The following is a 15360-nucleotide window of genomic DNA, read 5'->3' as shown; positions in this document are numbered from 1 at the left end:
ACGCGAAATTTAACTGACAAGAAGATGATGCTGTGATAGGCAAAGGATTAGCTTTTCAGAGCGTTCGCACAAGGTTGGCACTGGTGGCGACACCGACAACATGCTGACATGAGGAAAGTTTCCAACCGATTTCTCATACACAAACAGCAGTGGACTGGCGTTGACTGATGAAACGTTGTTATGATGCCTCGTGTAAGGAGGAGAAATGCGTACCATCACGTTTCCGACTTTGATAAAGGTTGGATTGTAGCCTATCGCGATTGTGGTTTATTGTATCACAACTTTGGTGCTCGTGTTGGTCGAGATCCAATGGCTGTTAGCAGAATATGGAATCGGTGTGTTCAGGAGGGTAATACGGAACACCGTGCTGGATCCCAACGGCCTCGTATCATTAGCAGTCGAGATAACAGGCATCTTATCCGCATGGCTGTAACGGATCATGCAACAACGTCTCGATCCCTGAGTCAACAGATGAGGATGTTTGCAAGACGACAACCATATGCACGAACAGTTCGATGATGTTTGCAGCAGCGTGGACTACCAGCTCGGAGACCATAGCTGCTGTTACCCTTGACGCTGCATCACAGACAGGAGCACCTGCGATGGTGTACTCAACGAAGAACCTGGGTGCACAAATGGCAAAACGTCATTTTTTCGGATGAGTCCAGGTTCTTTTTACAGTACACGTCTCGGTCACCTCTTGTTCGCATTGACGGCACTTTGAGCTGTGGATGTTACATTTGTGTTACGACATGTGGCTCTACCCTTCATTCGATTCCTGCGAAACCCTACATTTCAGCAGGATAATGCACGACCGCATGTTGCAGGTCCTGTCCATGCCTTTCTGGATACAGAAAATGTTCGACTGCTGCCCTGGCCAGCACATTCTCCAGATCTCTCACCAATTGAAAACATCTGGTCAATGGTGGCCGAGCAACTGGGTTGTCACAATACACCAGTCACTACTCTTGATGAACTGTGGTATCGTGTTGAAGCTGCATGGGCAGCTGTACCTGTACACGCCATCCAAGCTCTGTTTGACTCAATGCCCAGGCGTATTACGGCCAGAGGTGGTTGTTCTGGGTACTGATTTCTCAGGATCTATCCACCCAAATTGCGTGAAAATATAATCACATGTCAGTTCTGGTATAATATATTTGTCCAATGAATACCCATTTATGATCTGCATTTCTTCTAGGTGTAGCAATTTGAATGGCCAGTAGTGTACTAGGATCTTTCAGGCTCAACATCCACTGTAATGTGACGTGATCCGTAGTGACAGTAAACTTCCTCCTGTACAAATAGCATAGAAAGTAGGTCACGCCAAACATGAGTGCTACAAGTTCCTTCTCAGTTGTACTGTAATTCAATTCTGCTTTGTTAAGCCGTCGAGATGCATAACCGATTGGTCTTTCTTCTCCGTTGATTTCCTGTGACAGAATAGCTCCTGCAGCATAATCTGAGGCATCTACCAACAGAAGAAATGGTTTTTGAAAACTTGGGTATGCTAGTACAGGGGCTCTAGTTAAAACATGTTGAATTTGTTGCATGGCTTCATCAGATTCCTTGGTCCATGTAAAACTAACTCCTTTCTTCAGTAATTTAGTCAGGGGCTTAGCAGTGGTAGAATAATTGTTCACAAAATGTCTGTAATAATTTGCAAGGCCTAAAAATGACTGTAATTCTTTGATATTTGTTGGTGTTAGAAATTCCTTTACTGCTGTGGCCAAACAGGGATCCGGTTTGACATCTTCTTCGCTTGTTATATGTCCTAAATATTGTATCTGCGATTGGGCAAAGGCACACTTTTCCAGTTTCACACTCAAGTGAGCTCCTTTCAACCTTTCCAATACATCCCTCGGTCTCTCTGCATGTTCCTTCATAGTTTTAGAAAAAATGATAATGTCATCTAAGTATACTTAACATGTTGTTGCTTTCAGTCTGCGCAGCAACAAATCTGTAAATCTTTGAAAAGTGGCGGGTGCATTCCTCAAACCAAATGGCATTCTTAAAAATTCATATAACCCCGTAGGTACAACAAAAGCAGTTTTATAGTGATCTGGGCGTGCAACAGGGATTTGATAATATCCAGAGCGCATATCAAGGATGGTAAAAAACTTAAAGTTGCCTAGTCGGTCTAATGTTTCATCAATACGCGGTGTGTGCGGATTAGTTATTCGGTTCATCGCCCCCATATCGACACATAGATGATAGGCTTTCTCACCATTTACTGACTTTTTTGGCCCAATGACCAAGGGGCTGAATGATTCCTGCTGCTAATTGCTGCTGAATCGTATCTTCGACTACAGATTGCAAATGATACGGCTTTTGCGCAATTGGCTTGGCTTCACTGGTCGGAATTTTGTGCTGAACCAAATCCGTGGCCGGTAGGAACTGCCTCTCTTCAAATGACCAAGAAAATTCCTCTAACACTGGCTGCAACATCCTTTTCTCTTTAATACTTAAAGGACTCAACTTTTCTATCAACTGATTCCTTCATGACGACGCGACATGATGCACTTGTCTGCTGGACACTTATTTCTCCTCCGTCCCTTCTCATCTTTACTTTGTGGTATTTCAGCTCCTCCTCCTTCTTCCAAGATCTCCTGTCCACTAGCTAAAATAGTACCTTTAGGTATTACAACATCTTACACACTAAAGTTGTCTATACTCACTGGTATTGCAAAACCTTTCTGTTTTCTTTCTGGTCGGCAAATACTTCTCTTAATATGAACTGATTGATGATCTAATACATCATTCTGGGTGAGCGGATCCTTCAGAATTTCTGTCTTCGGCTGCTTCCGTTTCTTGACATCTATCCAAAGAATTTTTCCACTTCCGCCTCTTGTCCTTACAGGGTCAGTGGTTTTTATCGCCCACATCGGCGGTTTTCACAGCTTCCTCGCGTCTAATTGGTTGGTACACTGCCGAAACAATGAATTGCTTCACCGAACTGGACAGTTCGCATTCGATAATTCTCTATTCCCTGATAATGGTGCAAGAAGTCATTCCTTAATACGATGTCAAAATCACCTTTATTTAATCTTACTACTTCCATCTCCTGACTGTAATTATTCTCATCTATTTGCAGATTCACCACACATGAACCTGCAGGGACTATTATTTCTTCACCAAAGTCACTGATATGGAATCAGGGTGGCTGCAGCACCCTTCGATCATTTTTATCTACAAATAATACACTAATTTGTGCACCAGTGTCAAATAAAATCGTAACTACTTTGTTCCCGAGTATGCCACTTACACTAACATGTTCCACCTCTTTACTTTCTCCGGTCCTCACCGGGTGTATTATTCTGCTCTGGGGCACGGGTGGGTGGTGGAGCCTGCCCCCCACTCGTTTTCCACGTTTGACCCCGCGTTGTGGCGGTGGCCACGCATCTGGTTAGAAAATTGGGACTTTGTTGGACGAACATTATTAAGATGGCCTACCGTCTGGCAAATAGTGGAGAAGGGTGCGTGACAGTGCATTTCCATGTGTTTGGGTCTCCCACAATGCTGACAAAATACTTCTTTTGCTAATACCGGTACTGTATCCGGCAGATGCAGTGCAGCAGTGCAGAAGCGCAATACATCTTCACGTACTACTGCCAAATGAACAGCTTCAAACAAAGAGGGGGGAGGCTGCTTTAACTTCTCCTCCGATGCAGAAGTCAATACCGTGAACAAACACATCAAATGCACACGCTTCTGCTTCCAAGCGCAAAATATTTTCACTGGCTTTTTCACCTAGCTTGTAAGTACGACAAGATACGGCTCATAGGCGATCTGCGAAAGCATCAAAATCCTCATTAGGCTTCTGCCTAAGATTTGATAATTGATCTCTGTAATATCCGGTACTTCTGGTGTTGGAATAACGCGTAGTTAATCTGTGGGCCAAAACTTCAAACTCTTGCGTATCGCACAATTCGTCCACTGTCTGTATAAACATTCTGGCTTCCCCTGTCAACTTCAATCTGACTATGTTGACCAATAGATCAGCCGGCCAGGCACAAGTATGACCCACATCACGAATATTCTGTATGAACATAACCACATTTTCATGGGACTTTCCAGGAAAGGTGGGAATGAAGTCAGCCACCAGAAAATTACTTACAGTTGCCATCTTAGCTGAAATTGTGGTAGTTGTATTAGTGACAGAATTAGTATTACTTGTCACGGGTTGTACATTTGTTACAGACATGAAGCTAGCCACAGGTATAGAAGTGCGCACACTGGCTTCCAGCATCTGTTTCAAGATGCGGTTTTGCTCAATTAACTCTTGACTTTGTATGAACAATTGGTTCATTCAAGTATTAATAACTTCGAGTGGGTCTTGTGAGGCAGCTGCCTCTTGGGGAGTATCCCATTCCATCACTCTCATTCCCATCGGCACGTTTACAAAATTAGGGGGTTTTAGTGACCCAAAAAAATGACTATTACAGAAAAGAAAAGTCACAAAATAACCTAATCCAGCAGCAACGGCTCATGATGTTAATGTTTGAAGCGACACTATGACTTACAAGAAGGTTGGGTCGGCTCAATGCATTGGCGGCAGCGACAGCGCGATGGAGTGACAGCGGTGGGCACGGTGGTTCGGCCAGCAGCTGACGTAGGTGCGGGTGGGCGGCTGCTGGACCCTCGGGCAGCAGCGGATGTGTCGGTGGTGGACGACGGGGGCGGACCCCTCGTGTGGTGCCAGATGTGTTGGCAGCGGACGGCGACGGCTCGGCCGGTACTCAGCGGCAGGCCCTTGGCGCAATAGTGGATGATGCGACAGCGGATGATGCGACAGCGTCCAGCTCGCGTGGCCGGTTCCAGCAGACTCAAACGGCCACATCGCTGCAGCGCGCGCCCTGTGCGTTTCTACTAACACAGCCGCGGCCTGTGCGAGGCGAGCATGGCGGCCTGCTAGTGCATTCTACACGCGCAAACTGCTCGACGATAGAAGAGCATGACGAAGTGCAAGATACTGTGACATCGGGCTATTGGCAAGTTACATTTGCCGAAAGAATTTAGATTAGTGAGAAAGTCGCTATGGGAACGTATCCCGTTTCTGACACCAGTTTTGTACAGGATCACAGGAGTGGAAGGCGGTGGGTGGAAATAAACTATTAGGGCAATTTTAGTTAAGAGGCCATTTATTGGCAGAAAGTGCATTCAAATGGGCCACATCCGAAGCGTGGCCTGGTCAGTTTTGCCTAGATGGCGTTACCTCGTCAACACACGAGGGGGGGCACGTGATTGAGATTGCCCACCCCATTGCTGACTTGCTATTGCCAGACCGTGGGATGAGAAAATTACAGGCAGCCGAAGCCACCGGCTAATGCTGGACCGTAACAAGAGAATGAAATTAACCTTTCAAAATAAATTAACGGTAGAATCGTCTACTATCTGGCTCAACCTTCCATAGCCCTGTTTGATTGCTAAGGAAAATAAAGGAAAGACAACCATTCACCTATTTTACTTAATTTTATCCATTGTGGTTTGATGCCATGACTGAGTTTGTATGTAAAACATGGTAGGAAAAACCTCCATTTAAAATCACAAAAGCCAAATTTTTGACTGAAGGTGATATTTCTGTATTCATATTTTGCAAATTAAAGTATTGCCCATAAATAGTTAATTATAGTTTACTTGTGTACAAAAATAGTTCTTTTGGAGAATAAGAATGAGTCGTTTTGTTACTATTCTGTGGGGTACAATAATTTGGAGAAAAGGAAAGTAGAAAAAGTTTAACTGTTTGTTGTTTTTGAGCTTTTGTCATGAATACTGAAGATCATATGTCAGGAACAGTCTTGGCACATAAATTATGTTGGTTAATCAGATCTTCAGGGTTTCAATCTTGAGTGTATCAAATGTTGCTGAAGCGGAATTCGTATGAATGTGACAGTGGAGCATATGGGAAGAAGTTACAAGAAATATATTCCAGTTTCCTTAGTTTTACTCGAGCAATATACTTGGTGTAGCGAGTGGAAAGATCATTCTACGGTATTAAAACAGTTTTAACGTTCAAATCCACAGCGTGTAATGAAATAGAAGATTCAACAATGAGTTAGGTTTGTTGGGAAGGGATAAGTAGCATTCTTGCCCAAATATTAAATTACTTACTTATAACACCGTCACTGGGAGAAGAAGTGGCTGGGAGTGACAAACCACATGTTGTTGTTAATAAAACCAATAATGCACCTGTGGCAATCGGTATAATTGGACAATAGCATTTTCATGATTTCTGGTTATAATCATTATAGCTTAACTGGCTGCATCTTGTTTTGGTGACAGTGACCTTCTCTCCCTCCCCATATAAATTAGGTTTAGCCTAGCCTCAAAGATGTATACATACTAGTGACCTGCTCCAGCTTCACTTCATATCTATGACAAGATCACATATATGGCAAAGAGGCAATAAATTATATACATAAACCTTCCTCGTTAATAATTATATCTGTTAGTGAAAGCCATATTAAAATTCCTTTATTTATAATACGAATAAATGTTCAATTGAGGAACTCTTAGTATGCAATATACTGCTGTAACTAAAATTTGTCTGTATCAGCTTACATTTCTTTGTAAACAATTCTCTCATAAATGTAAAGCTTACCATTTAAACACTGTCCTTAGGTTCCCAATTGTCACATGCCAAGTCACTTGTGACACACAGTGAGAATCATACCATTCAGTAATCATGTTGCAACATTCTTATCTGTCTTTTTATGATTGTGACAGAGTACTACATGTCAGATAAAATTGACAGTCTCTTTGATAACTGTAGTAGCATATTTTCAGTAACTTAAAATTAACCAAAGTCGATACATAGAAAGTTTGCCACTTGTGTTATTTGTAATTGATTATTTTATTCCTTGCCCCATACATTACATTTAAGGTTCATATTTAACCATTTTTTAGTGGTTAGCCTTGAATAAGTATTTAGGAAGGATAGAAATAATTAGCATTTAGGTTAATTCAGATACCAGCAGTGTCTCATCTGGTAAAAAAGGAGCCTAGCAGTATTCTTGGTTTCTTGTACTGGTGAAAACGTACACACTAATTACCACAAAATGCCATGCCATGTAGTATGAATGCCAAGGCTCACAGAGAGACACATTAATAAAATCTGTTTGGGCTTCCAGTTTGGCAGGTGGTTAAAATCCTAAGTGCTTTCAGCTGGATTCTTTTCTGGCATTGTCAAATGGAAACTTACTGTATGTCAACTCATTGCTATTGTTGTGCTACCAGCTGTGATGTCTGTTGTGCCCAGTCAATCACCAAATAAGTCAATATTTGTCCCATGTCCACTTCAATCTCAAGAGTGCTGGAGCCCACATTGCACTGAGTTACGGGCTACTGTCTTTATTGAGTGTGTTTTCTGGGATTTTAATGTCAATTGCTAATTTTGCTATCATGTAACAGAAGAGGAAGAGGACTGCAGAGAAACGGAAAAGAAAAATTCATCTGTCTCTTGCAATGACAAGATTGTGACAAACAGAAATAAAAAATGTTCCATTATAAACATTACAAAAAGATACTGAAGCAGTTGCCATCTCTACACTTTAAGAAAATAAGGTCGTACTAATGCCACGGAGTATCCCCATCTGTGAAATAAAAATAGGTGTACTCATAATGATCAGTCAGAGTGTGAACAAAATTCATCGTGAAAGTAGGCAGGTCCTTCAAAATACTATAGCAAGATCTTCTGACACTGAAATGTAATATCAACACCAAATGTAGTGGGAAGTGGTAGACAGCACCGTATTAAGACTCTTCCGAGCTTTCCAAGTGATACATTGTTTCCAGCTACAGTGCCGCGTTCCCCTCAGTCTGCGTCACTGGGTCACTTCGCTGTCTGCGAAATGGCTTGGCATGGAATGGCTGCCTCAGTGACCCGTGCAGTGCACTGCTGTGTGGCGGCCTTGTATGGCTGTGACGTCAGGATGCACCAACAGCTGACTCGGTGGACTTCCTCCCTGCCGACTCAGTGCCGGTCACCGGGAGCCGCAGGTGGCCCGCTGCACGCTTCTTCGCAGTCGTGATTCAGATCACGGGGACAACAAGCGTCTGTGATCCTATGTCAGAATCTGCGGCCCTCGCCTCGGGATGTCTCCGGTGCTTGTTGGAAGCCAAGACGACTGCCTGTGGTAGTGAGCCGTGATGTGGCCCACTGCTGGCTGGCTACAGACCCTGCGTTGGCCTCAGAGGTTCGAACCAGCGACCTACCGTGAACTGGAATGCTGGCGCCCATCTGCTGCTGCGTGTAGCCAGTGGTGTGACATGCCCCGCCGTCCAGGAGAGCTGCCCAACTTGAATGCCTTGTTAGAAAATCGGCACCTATTTATACGCAGCTGTGCGCCTCTGTTTTGCTTATGCGCCGTTCTGCGTCACATACTCAATAACACTTAGGTTAGCCAGTGGGCCCCTTCTGCCTGTGACTTGTGCCATATGAACCGCTACGTGTACTTTTCTGGCGGTTCTACGCCCCTGTGGCCTCTATTTTACTTCGCAACTGCTGGTGAGTGTAACTCACTGTAAACAGGCCCACACCTGGCTGTAACTTGCGTGCTCAGAAATATTGTACCAAAACTGAATTTTCCTATCCCAAACGGTAGTGCCGCTGCAATACAAACAACTGATATTTTGCATGACTAGGGCAGAAAGCAGTTGACTTTGTTGTAGTATCTGCTCATTGTAGTTCTGTCAATTGAAAGGAGGGACTGCAGCTGCTACCATGTACAGGCAGTCTAAGGCACAAAAAACTGGCTGAAGTATGAAGAGGAGGCCTATCAACAATTGCCATTGGTCTAGCATTAAAAATAATGAGAAAGACACCAAAGTTTGTGATGTATAATGTCAAGAAAGCAGATGGTTCCACCAGCTGAATTATTTGTCAGCAAGTTTGAGAGAGTGATGTAATTGTCAGTTTTGATGAGGTGTCATTATTAATGCATGTTTCCATCAAAGACTGTACAGACTTGCTGTCTCATTTCTTTGACTGTTTTTCTACTGTTTAAATACAGCCAGATGGACAGCATTTTGATGGGGAGTTCCTTAGCTCTATTCATCGTGAACTTTTTCTTATGAGGAAATTACCTTGGGCACACCTCCAATAAAGCCTAGTTGACTTTATTGCTATGTCAACATATCATCTGGCTCCATGGAGATGGAAAAACTCTTGGGAGTTCTGGAAGCACCTGAGGGGCCATTCATTACGATCACATGTACATGACGGAGGTTGAGACTGACAGTACCTTGACATCATGATCCACTGATAAACCTGTTTGACTCAGCATAGTGTTTATAGGAAACCCACCCATATGACTGATATTGCACTCTTTCAGCTACCTCAATTGGACACAAAAGTGCAGTTTTGTGAAGACTGTAGTGTATTGTGCAGTATCAGTTTCAGAGGTACAAAACTTTGCCGGAAACTAAGCCACCTTTATAATCATTATAATGGTACATTTTTCGATCATCATCAGATTTCACAGGCCATTTCTGGACATGCATGAACAAAACACTGCTGAAGAACAGAACAAGAAGATTGCATTGTTGGAATGTTGCGGTTCAGTGAAGAGACATGCCATCAAATCAGTTTTCAGGGCCCCAGCAAAAATGACAGCTCATGAGGCCTTTGAAGGACAGTGTAGCCTTTGAACAACTGGCATACATAAAATACCATGTTTGTGCGATTGCTAATGCGTGGGATAAACTATGTACAATGTGGAGTAATAAAGAGGAGAACATGGGATGTGTATGCCCATGCTATCCATAAAAATCAGCTGTGCAAAACATGCTTCACAAAATGGACAATGAATTGGATCCGGTGACATTAGTCATTAAAAGGACAGATGAGTTCTGGGATATTATTAAAATAAACTGATTTACACTAAAATCTGAGAACTTACTCTTAACAAAGATGGCAGCCTGTGACTTACTAGAGCATAAGGTTGGAGCATCATGTGGTTGAAGGGCATGGCAGATTTGGGGACACTGCATTTGGCACTAGTAGGACAATAGCTATATAAGAACAATTCATTGTTAAACCAGTTGCTTATTGCCATCCCAGTTTCATTTTTAATCAGCTGATAAGCCGTCATAAATGCATTTCACCCAATTACGGACACTGGAGAAAGTTCCTGATAACTGATTTGCAATTTACAAGAGTCAGCAAGAATACTACTGCTGCTGCTGTTGGTGCTGCTGACAAATTTGCTTTACTTAATGTAAATGTCACTCTCAGAGTAAGTCTTAGGCCTGTTCCAACCAGCTGACTGCTGCTTACAAGGCAGCTTGAGGCATGATCAAAATGTTGCCAGACAATACAGCCATCATTGCCAGTTGATGTATCCTGATTGTTCCACTGCTTCTTTTTTTTTAATCAAAACAACTCCTCATTTGGCTTTGTGATGTAGAGTTGACCCTGTCCCAGACTACCTTATGTCAGACAAATTCTGAGGAGATACTCTGAATTGAACCCACACCAAAAGCAGCAACACTAACCATTTGGATACGGAGGGGGTCCTTTGCTGTATTTTGTAGATAAAATTATCTGTGGGTGAAGGTGATGCTAAAGCCTGTCCCAGACACTGATATTGTAATTCTAATGTTGGAAAATATCTAATTTCATCTGTTACCTATTCCCTACCTATCCGTTAGTTTACAAAGTGCTATTCTGTTTCTTACATGTAATCCCAATTTGTGTTAATAGGTGATTATGCAGGATTTGATGAAAATGAACCTACCTCAAAAACTGGTGGAAAAGGTGAAGTGATCAGAAAGCTGAAAGACAAATATGGGTATTCAACTTTAGTATTAATAGGTGATGGAGCTACAGATTTAGAAGCATGTCCACCAGCAGATGCATTTATTGGTAAGTCAAACTTTGGCTCCTACTATACATTGGTGGTCTGAATGTGCTGTGAAACATGGAATTTAAAACCCATGTTAGTTGTAGATGTTAATTTTGAAAACATTTACCTGTTTATACATTTGTCATTTCCCATGATAGATGTATATACTTTTTATGACAGTATACAGCCTCAACATTGTAACTGTGGGCAGACTAAATATGGTGAAAGGTAAGCTAAAAATGGAAAGGATGAAATATGTAAAGCTTTAGAACTTACTACAGTGGATTGCGAGTAGTGCAGTGCTTGATTTTAGTGGGAGAATAGGAACTGAGGTAAATTATCTATGAAATAGCGCATTAGATTATTTTGAAGCTTGGGAAGACAAGCAGGCAACATGTTACCAGAAGGCACACTATTTAACATTTGTGATCAAACAAGGTGGCTAATCATTAACCCATTAGTGCCTAGAATTATTAAGTTTGCATTTCCTACTTAAAAATAGCTGTAGTTTTGTTACAGATTCATAGTTAGAACTTAAATTTAATTTTTACTTATACAGTCCTGAAAATTGATAGTAACTTAAGTTTCCATTGGGCACTTAAGGTAACAAATGAAACACATTTCCAGATTTATTACAGATTATTAGTTTTTTAATAATGTTGCTGTTACACATTCTTACTTACTTTTAAAAAATAGTTTGGAACACTGAAATCAGTTTAGAGTCGTAAGAAATTCTCACCTGGACCATATTTTCTCTCACTCTTCTTAGCTTAGTCGCTCAAAACAATCTGAACAAACTAGTCTTTGCAGTTCACACGCATATACACAGTTCGATTCTGACATACCTTACATCTACAATGCTTAGATTGTCCTTTGACAATGAGATGATCTTTTCCATCTTGTGTTATATCATCTAGTGGAAGAAATCATGACGATAGATCAGGTTTTGCCCTACAGGTGCCATGTGTTTTCAAAATTTGAAGCACAACTTGCCTTTGAAACTGAAGATATGGGAAATCATTTGCCAACGTCCTATATAACAACTTTCCCTTTACACAATGTGTCAATACCCCAAGCAAGCAGGACCGCCATTTTTTAATCCTCGTTTCTGTCCTGTATAGGGCTGTGAAGTGATCATCCATATCAACCTCTCCCATATGCAGATTATATTGTTTCACAGCATGTGGCTTCTTTGCAGTTACTTTTTCTATCTGTTCTTCTGAATCTTTTTGCATTTTGTGAAGGTTCCACATTATCGAGTTAGAAAGAACTGTCATTAGTGCATTGTCATTTCATCTTATTGTTGTCAACTGGCCATTAGATACTGAACACATTTTCCTCTCTCTCTCTCTCTTTTTTTTGTTTCCAGATGTGTTCTGTGATGGCATGTTCAATTATTTTCCAACTGTGTTGTCTCACATTCACTGTGCCACCCTGGTTTCTTCTGCACAGCTCTTCCAGCAATGGAACCAAAGTAAACTAATTGTCAGAGTAGATTTGTGTTACACCTGGAATATTTCTGTTCTGAATTAAACCAGTCACAACATTCCCACCATGAGAAAGACCAGTTTTTAGGTATATTCATGTGTGTGCACCACAGTAAGGTTCTGTATGTATATTCTAGCCATAAGGATTTGCCAAAACCCACAACATGAAAGCAGAGCTGATTGGTTTGCCTTTGATAAACTGTTTAGTGCCGTGCTTCCCATAATAGGGTACAGTACTCTCATTAATAGACACTTCACTGTCAGAGGAAACTTGTTCAAAAGTGTCACTGAGAAACTTCAACAGTGGCCTCACTTTATAAAGCCCATCTTCATTTATGTTTGTGTTGTCATTTGAGTTCATATATTGCAAGATTTCTTTTGTCTCATAGATACTGAAACTAAAACTAGTTTGCAACCAGATTTGTTTCTTTTCTTCTTTCTTTTTGTGCAGTCTGTGGTAACCTGTGAGAACCAGTATTCCCAGGACAGTACAGAGCTCATCATAGGAAACATTCAAATTATGTGCAGTGCATAAATTTCTTGTATTTGAAATAAAATGTAATAAATGTGGACCATAAGACTTGTATTCTTCTTTTAGTTTCCAGCTTGACTTCTCCATCTGCCCTATATTGAGACAGTCAATTTCTTCTATTGCGTCTGGCCGTTGACTTTTCTCCTCACTGCAATATTTTGACTTAGCTTTGCCTTCTTCTTTCCTTTCATACCTACAACAGGTGATGTGGTAGGAGTCTCCATGGAATCCTCAGCTTCTACTTCTTCTTGTTGACGTTTTCCACTTACTGCAAAACTTTAACTTGACATACCCTCCTTCAATACTTACAATGGGATACCTGCAGAGTCTTCTTAAGGGCAGCCATACAACAGTTAGTAATGGGTGGGGGTCCAAGACTGGGGGTTTGGAGTATTTTTAATATTTTGGAAGGTAAATGGCAACTTGTCAGAAGCCATAAAAAATTCCCATCTTTGTCCCTGTTAAATACCTGTGCAATATCAACTTTTAAATAATTTTCTTGAAAGAAAAACACCTGATTACACAATATCTTTTCCTTTCTCTGATTTGGTGTCGTCCTCTCCCCCCAGGTATGGGTGCCCTTGCTTCTTCTCCTTGACTGCACTGCAAAATTTTGCCTTGATGTGCCTTTCTTCTTTCCCTTTTGTATTTACAACATATTTAATTTCCTCCAACTGAACTTGTGCCTGTGCGCTTAGCATACATGCAGGGAGATGACATGGGTTTCCTTAAACTTCATCAAATAAATTGGAATCTTCATCAGTATCTAGTAAGGAGGGGCGACACCAACTGCTTGTGTTGTTCCGTTTCCATCATTCTCAAAAAATTTATTATTGCATCTACTGTTCATAAATTATCATCAAAACTGAAAAAACCACAACTGCTCAATGACAACTAAAGATGCCAGACATATTTTCCCAAACATAAATCATACTAAAAATTCCAAAAAAATCCTACATATAATTTAGACTGTTTATTACAAGACAGCAAAGAAAATTTACTTCCAATACTCAACTATTATCGTGTACTTACATTTTTCATGGACGTTGTTCTTAACACTCATACATACCAACAGATTAACATTTATATGCAGCAACAAAGAACTGTAAACTAATACTCCAGAATTTCAACAACACAGTAATATGTCTATAACAGCTGCCATCATTTAAATTGTGTACATTACCACTGCAGCCAAAGTTAATTTTTAAATTCCTTGGCAACTTTGTGTCTTTGGGCGCGTTTAGCATAACTCTGGACCAGTTGGTGCAATTTTGACCAAACTTGGTACACTAACTAGGGTTTGGGGTAGGAGTGACAAAGAGGTGCAGTGTAAAAATATCAAAGAAACTGGTATTAGTGACAGATCCAGTAGCAAGACTGGTCGGTGACAGTCCTGATGACATTTAAGCCCTGTTCAAATACGAAGGATGTTCTGTAAGTAATGCAACAATTTTTTTTTCTGTGTAAATTGCAGGTGAAAAAATGTTTGTTATGGAACATTGTGGAATATTCTCACTTCAGCTCCTGTAGTTTCACGAAGTTGAGATAGGTGGTGGAACTATAAGTAACTTTTAAAATGGCATCTGTAATGGAGGTGCATTCCAAATAGAGCTTTTCTTCAGTTTCTTTAGAGCTTTGCAAATATTCATAGGCACATGCAGAAGGTGTACAGAGACCTGGCAGTGAATGAAAGCACAGTGAGTCACGTGGTGAGGCATCTGTCATTGTTGTAACACGATTGCATAAAACAGCAATCCATGAAAGTGACTTCAGTGCATTTGTTGCCACAAAAGTGCAAATGAACTTCTCCTCGGTGATTGTGCAAGGCCTCACACAAGTCTGCGCACCTGAGAGAAAGTTGCAAATCTTCATTGGACTGGTCTTCCTCATCCACCCTAAGACCTAGATCTCGCGCCTTCCAACTTCCATCTGTTTGGCCCAATGTAGGGTGGATGCCGCAGTTAGCAGTATGTGGATAAGAGGGAGGTTAAGGATGCAGCAAGACGTTAGCTCTGATGTCGACCAGTAGAGTGATACAATACAGGCGTACAAGCCCTCCCAGTAACGTAGCATAAGGCCATTGCATTGAACAGAGATTATGTTGAAAAATAGGATTTTGTAGCCAAAAGAGTGAGGAATAATAGGATGTATTGAAATCCTAAATAAAACCAATGTACTTTCAGAAGGAAAAAAAGTGTTGCATTATTTAAAAGTTCTGTTAAGTTTTATAATCATATTCCTGTGACTTGATGTGGGAAATAATTATCTTATTGTAAATGTATTTGTATATTCTGGTTGGAGTGGGTGAAAGACTTACCTAGTTACTACTACTACTGCTACCACACACACACACACACACACACACACACACACACACATTTTTATTTGTCAACAAAAGTGCTTAAGCTAAAAGAGGACAGGTCACAAATAATTTTCTTAGAGGTGCTTAGGTGAATCAAAGCTCACCAGGATGTGTGTGTGTCACACAGTAAATGATTTG

At 41.2% G+C, this 15360-nt stretch overlaps 1 protein-coding gene across 3 annotated transcripts in view; it reads left to right on the top strand.

The window, feature by feature from the left end:
* The window catches only part of LOC126191784 (phosphoserine phosphatase), a 72145-nt gene that overhangs the window by 37498 nt on the left and 19287 nt on the right, over window positions 1-15360 (top strand). For all 3 annotated transcript variants that reach the window (XM_049932551.1, XM_049932552.1, XM_049932554.1), the window contains one exon: window positions 10700-10861. In XM_049932551.1, the coding sequence (XP_049788508.1) occupies window positions 10700-10861 (162 nt within the window). The remainder of the gene's footprint in view (window positions 1-10699; window positions 10862-15360) is intronic.

Source organism: Schistocerca nitens, chromosome 1, assembly GCF_023898315.1.
Source record: "Schistocerca nitens isolate TAMUIC-IGC-003100 chromosome 1, iqSchNite1.1, whole genome shotgun sequence".
Taxonomy (NCBI): domain Eukaryota; kingdom Metazoa; phylum Arthropoda; class Insecta; order Orthoptera; family Acrididae; genus Schistocerca; species Schistocerca nitens.
Note: the sequence above shows the minus strand (reverse complement) of the source record. Positions and strands in the feature narration are given on the sequence as shown.